This window comes from Rhyacophila brunnea, unplaced genomic scaffold (genome assembly GCF_057557595.1).
Source record: "Rhyacophila brunnea isolate RB1 unplaced genomic scaffold, BYU_Rbru_1.0 scaffold_7, whole genome shotgun sequence".
Taxonomy (NCBI): Eukaryota; Metazoa; Arthropoda; class Insecta; order Trichoptera; family Rhyacophilidae; genus Rhyacophila; species Rhyacophila brunnea.
Genome location: NW_028233339.1, coordinates 33,516,772 through 33,533,376, shown reverse-complemented (window position 1 = coordinate 33,533,376; position 16,605 = coordinate 33,516,772). Strand labels below are relative to the sequence as shown.

General features: G+C 31.3%; 1 protein-coding gene across 2 annotated transcripts; it reads right to left on the bottom strand.

The window, feature by feature from the left end:
- Positions 1-1,329: 1,329 nt before the first annotated feature.
- LOC147064746 (uncharacterized) lies at positions 1,330-14,520 on the bottom strand. Of its 2 annotated transcripts, none has more exons than XM_085957756.1 (6): positions 14,372-14,520; positions 10,958-11,203; positions 8,941-9,120; positions 5,471-5,560; positions 4,223-4,471; positions 1,330-2,589 (listed from the first exon to the last, which is right to left on the bottom strand). In XM_085957756.1, exons 1-6 carry the CDS (start codon positions 14,442-14,444, stop codon positions 2,357-2,359), a joined length of 1,071 nt encoding a protein of 356 aa, XP_085813882.1. In that variant the 5' UTR covers positions 14,445-14,520; the 3' UTR covers positions 1,330-2,356. The 2 variants fall into 2 exon arrangements, with proteins under 2 accessions (XP_085813882.1, XP_085813883.1); XM_085957757.1 differs by having other exon boundaries at positions 14,375-14,509.
- Positions 14,521-16,605: the final 2,085 nt, after the last annotated feature.

Here is a 16,605-nt window from a genome sequence, read left to right as displayed (position 1 = left end):
CGCCCGTCCTCTACGCGCATGGACAGCGTAATTTATGGCGTATTTTTGATCGGCCGCTAAGCCTGTGTGTATACGACCTACACTATACATGTACGTCTTTCATATTATCATCTGAATGTCTTTCAAATCGGTCCTATTTGGAGTGCAATTCTGAAGTTGAGGTGTACAAAAGTAGTAGCAAATTTTTAACAGATAGTAACAAGACGTGATCTCATTGGATGATCCATAGTATTTATCAAAATGATACAGCGCGTATATGAGAAGAATGTGTGATGAAAAGAGCAAAAGGGTAATGTAATGGCCACGACTCGCGTACCTACTACATATCAGGGTTACACAAATGAGGAGTTTGCGGATTGATCAGTTACGATTTATGGAAGTTAGGAGTTACAAACGTGGAAACTATGTCAGCACATAAAATATAATTAGGTACAATAAAAATCGAAAAGAGTGTGGACCTATGCCTTTTGCGTCACATTTATCATACCAGAGGCTTGAACTTTGTAACTTTGGCAAAAAAATAATGCTGTTCGTGAATGTAAGCGTCGTTTTATTTGTCAACCCCCAAGATGTATTATATATTTTATATTTTAAGTTAAAGCCTACCTCCACCATGAAGGCTATTGCCGATTATTTTTCAATACCACGAAAAGAAAAATGCATGTCTTTATTTGCACTTCCTAACTTTTTTATCACCGGCCGCCACTGCTATCTACATTGAATGGCATTTTTAGCTCAAACGCTTGTAATTATTGTGTGTTGTTTTCATATAATAAAATTATACTCGTACAATAAATACAGTCCCTGGCCACTTCATTAGACGCAATGAGCATTTCGATTTAAATTTTAGTTTAAAATTCATGAAATACCTGTTTTGATGTAAAATTTATATTTTAACATGGAACATGTTTTATTCATGATCTCCGACGCAAAAGCGTTACGAAAAATAGACGTAAAATAACTTACTACGCACGCCGATTATTCATTTTACGTTAAGTAGCCTACATTCTGTGCGACGTATTGTTCGTCTGTTATTTTTACTTCTTTATTTTTATTATTATAATTACATAATTTTCAGAAAAGGAAAATTGTTGGAATCTTTTGCATTCTACTACTTTGACAAATAAATTTTCATTCGAATTTGGACAACCAGCATTCAGAGAATCAGTAAGCAAAGCATGCTCCATGTTTAATAATTTTAGCCGTCAGGGTTTTTTATGTTATTATACCTGTTACACATTTACTTTTATAATTGAAATAAATAGGACACCATAAAGTACATGTAGTTTGACATAAATTCATTACTGCGTTTAAATTTATTATTGTGACACTTTGGCTTACGGTACTGTACGGGAATGGCAGGAAACTGGACGTAGTGACGATTTGAGAGGTACCTAAATAATTGGCAACGGACACTTCATTTGCGGTCAGGTTCAACTAAACATGTTTATTTTGATACTAATTTACATAGAAACACATTTATATTAAATTATGATAATTATTCGCCGTTGTGGAATTAATTTTGAATTATTGGATGAGATCGCAATATGATCTATCGGACCGAAAGAAACAACCTCGGCCAATTACATTTTTGAATCGACTACTTGTTAACTAATATTATTTCGGGTACCTATCTGAAATCAAAGCACTTAAGTTACGGTTTTCGCAAAAAGAAAACTCATATTATTAAAAACGCGCCAATTTTAAACGAAATCAAACTGGATCTGCTTTGGCCAATCACTCACAATTGCCAATTACAATATTATATCGATTCACATGTGAGAAATATATTTTGTTACGATAGTAACAATATTATTTAAAAGCTAACTACTCCATTTGAAATATTTTAATTCATGCCTGAAACATGTCAGTATGAGAAGTTTCTACAACATAATAATAATATGTGATTCTCATTATTTTTTTACTTACATTAGATAATATTATCAATAAAAAGTGTTTTATAATTAAACATTATTGCTGAAATAAAGTATTAATGTCGTTTAATAAACACATTACTTATTATATTCAATAAACTATTTTTTTTAATAATTCATAAGATTTAAGAATGTAATATTCTAAGTATTTAACATACATAATTTTGAAAACACTTCGATACACAGTCGATAGCCAATCGTAGCTCAATATTAAAAGCGCTTCAGAGAGTATTATAAGAGCCAATAGTTAATATTTGTCGTTATTAGTATGACAGCTTTAGCATAGTGGTATATGCGCGGCGGGCGCGATACCCGAGAGAGACAGGTTCGATTGCTGCGCGGTGTCTTACTTTTTTCAAAAAGATTTTTTCTATTGGTTATAATACATTTTCTCAGAAGTGTTTTCAAAAATTATGTATGATTCAATAGTTATAATTTGATATTTCTATCTTCTCAATATTGAATAAAGACGTTTTACAGACTCGTGAAGTTGGGCATTCTTCGATCGTAGTATCCTCGATAATTTCTTTTTCGCATATAAATTTTGCAATGGTATCACTGGCCATTGTTTTGAACGTTCCTTTATCATCCATCGCACCACAGTGTTTGTTATCATCGCCCGTCAGGTTTTCGCCACCAAATTTGAGGTTATCATCTGTGAACAGAAAAACTATATATATATAGAAACGTCTAGAAATTACTATTGAGTCAAGTTACATTTTACCCATTCATTTTGTTTACTAAAGATGCGAATTGATTCAACAGTTTTAGAAAATTTAGGAAATTCCAGTTGGTTGGGCCATTTATGTTCCCATTCCACTCCTTATCTCCTCACCCACCTCTTAATCACCAGTGTTATTGTTACCAGACATTCAATAAGTAATTAGGGGTCATGAGAGACGGTGTTACAAAGAACATTCAGTTGGATCTCGACAGCGGACGCGTGCGGGCTTCTAATAGCTTTCCGTCGCTCAAGTGATTGACTCAATAGATACAGACTCATTTATAATCTATCATCATTTATACACCCTCACATATAATCCATAAAAATGTGTCACAAAGTGCGGGAGTGTACGAACCGGGTGGCCCAAAACAACTATACCGCGCGTGCGAAAGTTGAAATCAGACCACGGAGCCATCTTCTTAAAAATAATTACAGTCCACTTAAAAAGCTCAACTACCAATTTATCAGCGAGTCCCAAATATATATTGTTGCTAAATATTAGCAATATTTAATATGTTTAATGCAATCGTGAAGTACAAGTGTATAGATTAGATTTTAAAAACCAAAATGAAATTATTGAATGAAATCACATGGAATATTTTTTTGCGCCCCACAGTGTTGTATTTGTTACATGTTATCATCATAGGAGCAGTCAATGCTCTAATAGGATTTTATATCAATAAAATAAAACAACTTGTGTCAAACATAAATAATAATGAAGTGTGAAGTGAAGATACCTAAAATTTCTTAGTAATGTGTTTTTCAATGTTTTGTTTGACCTTCGTTTAAAGTCGACAAAAACAAGGAATATGGATGCACCAAATCAAGAGTTCCATATGGCTTTTCTACTGATACGGGCTCTGAATGCCGCTGTAATACTATGTCGAGAGGGGTTGAGCCGTGCCGCGAATAACGCTGCAGCCTGATAGGCAAATTATCTAGGTCATAATCCATAACAATAAAAATGATGTTATCAAATAATAGCATGACAGAAGTTAACGTGCGTACTTATATCATAAAATCAAGCACGAACGAGAGTGCGCGCACGCGGTGCCTTTTAGATACCAAGGTAGGTGGGCAAGGAGTGGAATTCACGATCACTTTGGGGCTGGTACCATAACTTTTCGTCCATAATATCGTTTCATTGTGACGAATTACAATATATAATGCGTCTCTCATAATTATAGTCCATTTGAAACCGAGGTGTGCGCACGGTGCCTTTGAAATGCCAAGTTACGGAGGTGAGACCACTTTCGGGGATACCATTATGACTTTTCGTGTACACTTTAGTTGAGGTAAACGAATCATAAAAGAAACTGAGTTTCTTATATTATTTATACTCAAGTCTACTGTCTACCCGGTAGAAAGATCCAGAGTCTAGACAAACGTGTATGCCTTTCGAAAAATCTTATATAAAAAATACATCAATAGTTGAATTTCAAATCATTTTTAATTTAAAAACACTGATACCAACAAAAGAAAGTTTTTTAGACATGTCAATATGCAAAACTGTAGGTTCGTACTAGTCCCTATATTATAATAGTTCAATCCATTTGGTAATTACCTATCACAGTTATGAATTCTCCTTTTGTGAAGTAGTCATGGTATCCAAGCCAAATTGTGTCATTTTGCAAATAAGGCATGAAATTTTCAGGTACGTTGATCAATTTAACCAAGAAATTCAATTCTGCTGCATCATCGATGATTGCCAAGTGAGCGCCTTCAGCCTCGCATATCGTGCGTGCGAGTGGCCAACTTTCACCATTCAAGTGGAGTTTATAAACGCTCGTGATTTTCGGTCTTTTGGAAAAATCTGCATCGAAAGCGAAATAACACTGTTAGAAATATATATTAATACAAATAGGAAAAGTAAACTCCGCATTTGATACGGACATAGAAAAAATTAGAGTGATAAAAAAAATTTCAGCTGAGACTACGGTAAACGTGTCTCATATACGTACATGTTGATTGAACAAACATATATAGTGTATTTCAAAGCAAAACAAAAAATAACGCATTTGAACATGTCTTTAAAATTCATCTCCCAAAAAATTACAGACATGTTTCCCAAATTACCCCCATAATATTATAATTATCTTAATATTTGCAAGTTGGGTATCAAATTATATGTTTTGGGAATGTTGAATTCAAATAAATACCTACTACTAGGTATCTAAGATGGCGGCTAAAAAATCCATCGTGTAAAAATATTACATAAAAATATTAATGTGATGCTGTTTTGTGATTATATTTCTATTTACGTATTTTATAACAATTATTTTATATGTTTTATACATTTTAAGCAAGATATGGATTCTAATGAGAGGGTGCAGTAAATGCGATGGCGACCATTTTAATAGAAAACCACATTTTTTAATAAATGTTTTAAAATAACATTACTATACAGTTAAAATAAGCAATTCAAAAAATAATATATTCTCTCATAATATTATCTATAATCAGTATGATCATATTCTGAGCTTCTTTTTCCGTGAAAGAAAGACAGGCTTGTGCAATGGAAAGAATCTTTGACTTTGGGGTATTTGTAACAAACTCTCACAGTGAACAATCACTTTTACAGGTTGTTCACGCAATTTGATAAACATTTTATGGTCATAATTATATATTATGCCCGTAGTTTTATTGGTAAATCATATTGTCGCGAATCTAGTGGTTACAGGTTCAAGTTCCGTCAAGCGTCGTATTTAAAAAAAATCTAGTAGGTATAAGTGGTATCTGAGGTGTTTTCATATACGTATAAATATACATAAAACAAAATTTTCGTATAGGAGAAAAATAAAATAAATTTTACTATTATGGGAATCCTCTAAACTTGCATAACCCCAATTATGAGGTTGTCCAGTCATCCACTCGAATTTATTTGATCGCACGAAAGGATATCCTGAAAATATAAGAATACAGGTTATTGATTAGACTAGTAGCTTGGATAATCCTTGATCTAGCAGTGGTTTGGTTCAGGCTTATGATGATATAATATAACCAATTTTAGTCGATATAGCAATGCAATGCGTAGGACCGAGAAGAATCAAATCAGCATATCACCAATTATTAAATGGCATCCCTTTAAACGACTGTGATAGATTATGTATTTTGATCGATCATCCAATATTGAACCAATTGTAACGTAAAGCCTTTCGCATAACCTGTCAATTGTTTTAGTTAATATTAAACAATTCTAAGATATGAATTAAATTTTATTTTACAGTTTCCAAAATATTTAGAAGACTTTCAATAACATAAAAAATAAATTGGAGTATTATAATATAGTCAATAGAAATTGGTGGTACTATATATATATATCTATAATATAAAAAACAATATTTTTGTTTGTTTGTTCGTGTTTTATGCGCTGCCATACCGTTCATCCGATTGCGATAAACCTTTGTCAACTTACTGCTTGCACTTGCGCGAAGAGTATAGGCTATATATTATATATAAAAATGAATGTCTGTATGTCTGTTTGTCTCGTATGCGGTTCTATACCATTCATCCGATTGCGATGAAATTTTGGTAAGTGGTTGTATGCATACCACGAAGGTTTCTGAATTAAAAAAATCATCATCTTCTTCTTCTTCATTCTATTTTCTTTTATTCGTATGGTTCCTATACCATTCATCCGATTGCGATGAAACCTTCGTCAGTTGTTGTGGTAACACCCACAAAGGTTTCTGAATTAGTACAACCATCTTCTTCTTCTTCTTCTTCATTATATATTCTTCTATTCGTATACGTTCCTATACCATTCATCCGATTGCAATGAAATTTTGATGAAGTGCTGTGCTCACGCCCGCAAAGGTTTCTGAATTGATACAGCCATTTCTTCTTATTTTTCTTCTATTCTCTCTTCTTCTATTCGTATGCGTTCTTATACCATTCATCCGATTGCGATGAAAAATTGACCAATTGTGCGCACGCCCTTGAAGGTTTCTGAATTAGTACAACCATCTTCTTCTTCTTCTATTCGTGTGCATTCCTATACTATTCATCCGATTGCGATGAAACTTATGTCAGTTGTTGTGCGTACACCTGCGAAGGTTTCTGAATTAGTAAAACCATCTTCTTTTTCATTCTATCTTCTTTTATTCGTATGGTCCCAATACCATTGATCCGATTGCGATGAAACCTTCGTCAGTTGTTGTGGTAACACCCATAAAGTTTTCTGGATTAGTACAACCATCTTCTTCTTCTTCATTATATATTCTTCTTTGTATACGTTCCTATACCATTCATCCGATTGCAATGAAATTTTGATCAAGTGCTGTGTTCACGCCCGCAAAGGTTTCTGAATTGATACAACCATTTCTTCTTATTTTTCTTCTATTCTATCTTCTTCTATTCGTATGCGTTCTTATACTATTCATCCGATTGCGATGAAAAATTGACCAATTGTGCGCACGCCCGTGAAAGTTTCTGAATTAGTACAACCATCTTCTTCTTCTTTTATTCGTGTGCATTCCTACACTATTCATCCGATTGCGATGAAACTTATGTCAGTTGTTGTGCGCACACCTGCGAAGGTTTCTGAATGAGAAAAATCATCTTCTTCTTCTTCTTCATTTTAAATTTTTTTATTCGTATGGTTCCTATACTATTCATCCAATTACGACGAAACTTTCGTTAGTTGTTGTGCGCACACCCGGGAAGGTTTCTGAATTAGATAAATTATCATCATCTTCTTCATTATAACTTCTTTTATTCGTATGGTTCCTAAAACGTTCATCCGATTGCGATAAAACCTTCGTCAGTTGGTGTAGTAACACCCGAAAAGGTTTCTGAATTAGTACAACAATCTTCTTCTTTTTTTTTCATTATATCTTTTTTTATTCGTATGGTTCCTATACCATTTATCCGATTGCGATTAAACTTTCGTCAGTTGTCCTGGTAATACCCGCAGAGGTTTCTGAATTAGTACAACCATCTTCTTCTTTGTCATTCTATCTTCTTATATTCGTATGATTCCTATACCATTCATCCGATTACAATGAAATTTTTGTCAGTGGTTGTGCCAACACATGCAAAGGTTTCTGAATGTATACAACCATCTTCTTTTTCTTCTATTCGTATGCGTCCCTATACCATTCGTCTGATTGCAATGAAATTTTGATCAAGTGTTGTTCTCACGCCCGCAAAGGTTTTTGAATTGATACAACCATTTTCTTCTTCTTTTTCTTCTATTCTATTTTCTTCTATTCGTTTGCGTTCTTATACCATTCATCCAATTGCGATGAAATTTTGACCAGTTGTTGTGCGCATGCCCGTAAAGATTTCTGAATTAGTAAAACCATCTTCTTCTTCTTCTATTCGCATGCATTCCTATACCATTCATCTGATCGCAATGAAACTTTGGTGAGTTGTCGAGCGCATCCCCGCAAAGATTTCTGAATTATAAAATCATCATCGTCTTCTATTCGTATGAGTTCCTATAACAATCATCCGATTGCGATGAACCTTTTGTCAGTTGTTGTGCGCACACCTGCGAAGGTTTCTAAATCAGTATTAAACAAAATACAAAGTTTGTTGTTTGTTTGTTCCATCCAATTTTGAATTTGTTTCTACATATTAAGGGGGGACATGCTCGGCGTAGGTCAAAATGGAGCTTTTATTGCATTTTCAAACCATGATCCTGGACATTCCTTAAACGTTGTAGATAATCTATTTATATAATTTTGAAGCCATATTATCTTTTATATTTATTTTAAACATTTGATGACTGCATAAAGTATTTTTATTACATAAAATAGTATTCTTTTAAACCTCTCGCTCTAATGTTTTAGAATATAGTCATATTTCGGTACATGAATGTGCAGTGGTGTTAAGATTTTTTACATTCATTAATTTTCAAACGCATTTATAAAACCATTAGTATAATTTATGACGAGATAATTTTAGTAAAATATTCACGATAAAAAATATATTGATAATCTCTGTGATCCCAAATTTGATAAGAATTAGGCATTTTATTATTCAAAAAATGGGCAAGATTAACACATTTGGAGATAATTCTAAAGATACTCATTATAAGCTATGTCTTTGACCATTCAAGTGTGATAAACATCCTACGAATAATGATTGCTTTATAATAATTATTGACCTAAGAATAAGGTAGTGTTTTTTTGAAATACGCCATTTCTTTTGGCATTCCCCAGTGGTTAAGCTACAACATATGGCCGTAGCCATAAATTGACAAACTATAATTGAAGTAGGGAGTAAAATTATGTTAACGCGCGTGGGTTAAGACATTTTGAAAATGTTTTTTTTTACCACTGAGTTTGAAGAATTCTGAAAAAAATCTTCTCTGGCACACAAATGTTAGTTCTGATGCGCAAGTTATATCGTTTAAACCCTTTTTGACAGCTCCATACCACATTGAACCACATCTTTCATGCGGATGGTTTGGTTCACCATCACCAAATTTATGAAACACGTGTTGAAGTGGTAACCCTAAAACATAAAAAAGCCCGTTTTACAAAACTTACAAAACAATATTATTATTACTAATACCTACAAAAATTACACACAAATCCCGATGCCCACCAGTCGTCTGTCCCAATCAACAATCACCATGATAAAAATATCAGTTGCGAAATTTATTACATACTTACATAATTATTGTACCCGTATATATATATACCTACCTATATAGATATATATTATATAATATTAAAATATTTTCTATTCTACCGTTATTCAGTCGGTGAATAATAAATTGATTGAGGAATTACCAAAAAATGCCGTGAATATACTGAAATTAGCAAAAAATGGTTATGTCTGCATTTTTCAATGCATTTTAGTTTGTACCAGTATTAATATAATTATTATCCTTTTATGAGCACACACCGTGGTATGAGAGGACATGCTTGGAAGTTTCTAAATGTGATTTCGGAAGGATGCTTATACCTATAGTTATTTAATTTGCAATTAGAAACCTACATAGGTAGGAGTCTTATGTTCGCACAGATAGTTTGTTCATCGATAAAAAAGTATCATAAGTATACAATAATAATTCATAGAATGAGGAATAATATTTAGTTACTAACTGGGAGCATTCATATTTTTAACTGTTATTTATTTTCGAAGTTATACTTTTTTTGGCGCGTTTGGGAAATCAGATCAGAGTGTATTTTTGGCGTGTGACAAAATTGCGTGCTTCGATGTACGAGTAACATATAATTATTTTTTTTCACACGAAAAAAAAACGCACTCGAGTATATTCGAACCACCGATTGTTCGGTTATCAGCCGAACGAACTACCTTTGCGCCACGGTATGGTACTGCAATAGTGACGATTATACAGTATAACATTATAATAACTGCGAATTTCCCAACTGGGAATAAGTTATGAAATTATTAAAGTATTTTCTAACGCAATAATAATTATATTATTTATATTTTATATTAGTATTTATGTGTTTTATTTTATTATTAATATATATTTCAATAAAATAAGCAATAAAATAATTTTAAACCAGTGGCGCTCAAATAATGGCCTATTTCTGACTGTGTAATTTGACAAGATAATTAAAATAGTAATATTAAATAATATTATAATTACGGAATGAAGCAATAAAATAATTTTAAACCAGCGGCACTCTATTTCAACTTCCTACCAATAAGAAAAACAAATAATTTGGATAGTTCGATGGACCAAAAAACACTTTTATTTTTAAGTTAAGAAAGTTTTTTTTTATTGATTCCATTATTTGAGTTTGTAAATAAATGTTAATGCCACAGAAGCTTATGCAACGAAAAAAAGTATCAAGTGACACCTTTTTTCATTTTTCTATATGCCAAGGGGCTCAAACACAATATTTTTGTTTTTTTTTATATTATATTAGATATTTTTCATTAAATATTATTGCAAAGAATACTTTGATTTTATAAAGTTTGCTTTGTTTAGAAAATAAATGTTCATATTTTCAACATTCAAGTTTAAAATTAAAAAAATAAATTAATTGAAAACTTGTCGGACATTTTGTAACACTTTTGTTAAATGGCGCTTGAGCTCCTTTGGCTCTCGGCGCCTCATATAGGAGTGTATAGAAATAAACCAACGGCGCTCCAATAAGCGGCCCCTTTTATTGAGTGTGTAATATAACAAGATACTTAAGATTTCGTTTTTGTTTTGTTACGCCAAGGAAGTCTCCTAACGCGCGTACATAAGTACACACACCGGTTTTTTTGCCTTACGTACTGCACCACGAGAGCCGCCGCCATGGACCACATTACCACCATTAAAAAAAACATATACATATTATGTAGAATTTAAGTGATTGTTTACCTGTTATCGTCACGTACTCTTCCAGTCTAAAGAGATTATGAAAGCCTAAGAGTACAAAAAAAGCTGATACTGGATTTGTTCCGTAATGCTTATTTATAACATTTACTAATGCTTCCATTTCTTCATAGTTTGAAGGCATGGCAAGAGTTGCCATTTCACTTCTGCATGTCTTTGCTGCTTCAGCCCAGGTTTTTCCAGTTTCATAATATTTATAGGACATTTGCGCATGATAATCCACTTCATAGGCTGGAAAAATATTTGTATATAATTAGTTTAATCAAATTCATAGTCTAAAAATAAACAAAAAATATAAAACTGTGATAAGTAAAATATAATTTTTTGAAAAGTATGATGCTCCCGCTCCTGGAGTGTGGTCTACCTAGTGAAAACTGTTAAAAATCTTAAACAAAGTCAGTCTGAATGCTAGATTATTTAAGTACCTATTGAAATATTAATATCGTAAAATATATAAATGATTTGGTTTTATTTAGTTATTATGAATTTAAGATTAATAAGACAAAAAGGGCCCATTGATATTTTGAAAACATTGTTACTTAATAAATTATGGAAACCACAGACGGTTATCGACGTTAGTTTATCATATGTATGTATTGAGGTATTATAATTGTTACAATAAGTTAGCTGTCGAAACTGTCTATCTCGCTCTAAAAGTTAACACATCCAAGGGCCGTATGTATGAGATTCCCAAATTCTTTATAAGCTATTCAACAGATTTGCCATCATAATAATATAGCGTTGAACGACTGTTTGTTACGTATGCAATCTGACGTCACACGTCAATCAAAATGGCTGCTTTATATGTCATTTTAATAAAGCATCCATTACAACAAACGTTTGCTTGAGGCTCTCGTTCATTTTGTAGACTTTGTAAAACATGTGCGAACTTCAAAAACAGTTCCTACTCGTGCTGTTTACAAAATATGCATAATTTTGATCCATTAGTCTATAATCTAGTTAGAAGGCAGATACAATGCTCTCGTATTTCACTTACATCAAAAAACGCAGTATTTTTCATGGAGAGATAAGATGAATTTACGTAAGATTACGATAAAATACTTCCGCTAAACGACCGCAAAGATGCTGTATCTGGCATTAAAATATGCAATTGGAAGAATTGGAAACATTCTGCATTCTGTCAAAATATTATGGTACGGTATAACTGTAATAAATAAGGCAAAAATCTCAAACACACTGGTAACATCAATAGTGTTATACGGTGATTGGTATAAATGACAATATTATACAGACATCATTACATATTATTATGTAAATCCATTTTCATTTCCGTCATTTATTCTTATGTCGTTTTGACATCTCATAATAGAAGTAGTGAAATTAGTCATAATAAAACTGTATTTATTGCCACAAAATGCCATATGGAAATGTTTACTGGGAATACTCTATCCTTTTGTACAGTAGAATTATAAAATAAATGTAATAAAATAACTGATAAATTATTTAAAGTTCATAATAATTATTCATTTATAATTATTAAATTTATATGGTACCGTTCGCACACTTTCAGACACATTTACAATTTCAAAATTTTAAATTAATGATCTGGGGAATTGATTATCTATACATTTAATAATAGTTTCAGTTAGACCCTTTCATTACTAGCCGGTTATGAAGGGAACAGAATCAGTATAAAAAGGGTCACAGAGATAATTAATTAAAAATAATTGGTCTAAATAAGTAAACATTTTTTTTCGGATTCAAAAATGAAAGAATAAATATTCCATTATCTATAATATTATTAATAACATGGCATAAGGTGATGTCTTTACTCAGCTTGTCTACCAGAGGAACCTAGTGGAGAAATATGAAGCTTGCAATTTGAGACATTTTTTTATAATTTACAATTTCAACTGTTTTAATTAATAAATATATATCTGAAAACATTAAAAAGATTAATTGTTAAATATTAATAATATAATATTATTATAATAATATAATTAATAAATATTGAAGATAAGCCTACAATTTAAGAAACATGTTATAAAATGTGAATTTTGTTTACGTCCCCATCTTAATATATATCTTATGGATATATGTATTATTAAAATTTAGTTTATTCAGTTTTTAAACATTTTTAAAAGATTTTTGACTAATTTATTGTTTTAATATTTTTTACATTAATTTTAAAAAACATAGATTTTTATAAAAATATAAATTTGAAATTTGAAGTTATTAATATTCTAATAATGTAGATATCCACAGATTGCAGATAATTTTAAGAGACTCTTACAAGGAATGGTTATCAGAAGTTCTCTGAACTCATTTTGTCCACGATATTGAATATTATGATCCAACAACCGTACTAAATTGTCAACGAAAAAATATTTGTAAAGTATTATGATTTTTTTTAAATAGAGATTATTGTGTCAAAGTATATCTAGTCACACTATACATTATTCAATTCATTCGCATAACATCCACAATCACTCATATAGGTACCTACTACAAATTATAACAGTCTCTATATAGAAATATACCTTAAACACATGTAGTATTTTCAAAGCATGCGTCACCTCTGCTAAACCACATTACACGTCAATAAATGGATGATGCAAATGAAAAATATATTTAAGGTTGATAATTAATTTTAATAGTTTTGATGTTATGGCGAGTGAACCTTTCAACACGTGTAACCTTCATATCACTTTTCACTTACTAAATTTCCTCTATTTTTACTATCCGACTTAACAAAACATCACGCGTTAAAATTTCATTTTTCAACAATGTAATTCATATCGCAATCAATCTTAGGATAATATATAAATTGTTTTATCACATTACCACTCATCGTTTGCCTCGTTTTAAGACTATCAAATAAAAAATGATGTTATTAGAAATAATAGAATGAAAGAATTGTTAGTTATTATTAAATTGCTACCATTTCGATTGGTAAATAATTTAGAATTTTTTGGACCTCAGAGGACTTCAACATATCCTTTGCAAAATTAACAATATTAACATTATTCCATTATTCTTCTATAATCTTTTATGAATTATCATGTTCCTATGACACTGAATTTCAAACAGAGTGGTACGTAAATAACATCAGATAAATTATTAAATAATATCGTTAATTATTTAATAAAAAAAAGCATATCAAATTTTGAAAACAAGTTGAGTAGGTACACAGCAAAAAATATGTATTGCAGTGCTTGAGTGCCTGAACGGTAGTATTAAACATGTCAATGGAAGAACTATTCGAAAGAGAATGAATCCTTAGTATTGTTAAAAGAGTTATATTTTTTTTATCTGCCTAGTATATACATGAATTTGGATCATACTCAACATTTCTTTACATGTTTCATCCACATGTGTAACGCACAGTCAGCGGGCCGAATCATGCTATTTCCAATATTAATCGAATTCGTTTCTTACCACGTCCTGTCTCCAAAGAAGCCGCCAAATCTATGAAGAAGACCACCACAAAGATTCCAATAGGGAACTTCATCTTCGAAAATTAGCAGTACCTACTCAACTCTAACAATCTAATAACAGTTGCTTTTTATACTAAGGTATTCTGGTATGAGACTCTTTATCTCAGGTCTAAGTTCAGTTTTTAATTGATAATAAATTTGTTACGTAATAATGAAAGCAATTGCAAACATTTGGCCATTCGAAACTTAAAAGACAGCATATTATTATTTATACCGCACATCACCTATCCTATACTAGTTTTTAAATTAGATTACCAATATAAGGTATTTTTAACTTTTATCGAACTTGAAATTATAAAAAATAACTTTTTATAATAATTATTTAGGGCGACTTTTTCGAGCACTGCTGGCCGTACATTACAAATAACACGAACAATGTTGAAATATGTTAAATACATCAGGTAATTAACGAGTGTTTTCTTAAAAAATGTAATCTTTTAACAACCGGTGAGGACACACTATATGTATGTGATCTTCTCATAGCCTGGGTGTTTGTGTTTCACTTCTATTACTAAATATATTACTGTTAAATACGACAATACTGTCATCAGGCCTCTAGGCCTGCTGTAGTGTTAAAAAGAATATATGTATAGTGGGTGTATAGGTACCTACCTGTATATAATATTATATTGGATGATCAACCGTTGGCTAGACTACATAGAAAATGCAACCACAATAATATAAGGTAGCTATTGATTATCCATTTCGCACTATCACCATGCTTAAAATAACAAAAATGTTGAAATTTTAAAAAATATAACGAAAATAGTTTATTCCAAAGTAAAGTAGGTTTATTATTATTTTCTTGACAATCCACATTTCTCAATATCTGAGGTAATTTCATCCCATCACGGATAGTTGTGATTATACTGCATGTCAACTTCATATTCATTTGATCGTAAATACGCTTAGAAAAGGTAATTTGAAAACAAGTAGTAATCAAAATTTTAATTGACAATAATTGATGAGGACAGGTTCGAATGTTTCCAAGGGATAGTTATTTTTCAATACAGCGAAGTTCTATGTTGATAAATGTGATAGAAAAATCTTAATTAATGTGATAATCCAAGATAACGTATTATTAAACAATGTAGGACCTACTGAATATGTATATATTTTAGGAATAACACACCAGCTCGATATGATTTCTTATTCAGTATCACATATAAAAATAATCTCACACCAACTAGAGATGGGTTTGTATTCCATGCTATTTATCATATTATCAAATTACAACATTATGTTATATCATTATAACTTATAAATACTAATTAAAAGAAATGGATTTCGGGTATTTTTCGAGAAAAAAACCCGAAAAAAATAAATATCACAATGTTTTGATTTAGTATGTTATTATTCCATTCGGCAGTCGAATTATTACACTCTCTCTTCTTATTATATGCCTGCGATAATCCACCGTACTCGACTATTAGCTCCTCGTTTCAATCCTTGTGACTTAAGTAGGTACCTAATATTTTTTTTCTTTTTAATAAAAGTGTTGACATATTTTCAAATTAAATCATCTAAATATTTCGCGACTCTCTGTATAATCCGTTAATCAATCATTATATAAGTGATAATGATTGTTCACTGCCTACAATATTATGATACCGCTGTGTATTAAAATAATTTAATATATATTATTATTTTAAATAAAAATAATTATTTATTATCTCACGAAGATAATATTATAATATGGTGTGTGAAATTGTATGTTTAACACTAAAATAATTTTGTCTCTTAAAACAGGGTCAGTATAATAATTATAGTAGTATGTATAGTGTACTCACAGATGTACACCAAATTTCAAAAAGTAAGTGATATGTACATCTCAAAACGGTAACTATTTTTGAGTAATAGGTATATTTATGTAATTAATCTTGATTCAATACGGAAATAAGTGACGTTAGATAAACAAATGTAACACTTATTTATAGATAAAGCTAACAAACAAGTCAGTTGCTGAAATCCATATAGATAGTATGTACCTACACACGGAAACAATGTCAGACTTTAAACCAGGCGTGGATAGGCTTCTCGTATGGTAATTTTTCCGACCATGTCCGATCTTAATAGGATCATATGGGCCTCCACAGAGTAGAGGTTTGTATTAACAGATTTTGTTTTTTACGAGAAATGGCTGTCAGCCACTTGCTCAACCTATTAGGTCCATAC

Bases quoted from the DNA above. Each gene is read 5' to 3' on its own strand.
- LOC147064746 (XM_085957756.1), bottom strand. From the start codon at position 14,444: ATGAAGTTCCCTATTGGAATCTTTGTGGTGGTCTTCTTCATAGATTTG. The intron at 9,121-10,957 runs GTAAACAATCAC...TTTATGTTTTAG, and splicing joins AGAGTACGTGACGATAACAG to GGTTACCACTTCAACACGTG. The intron at 4,472-5,470 runs GTAAAATTTATT...CTTTCGATGCAG, and splicing joins TTTAGAGGATTCCCATAATA to ATTTTTCCAAAAGACCGAAA.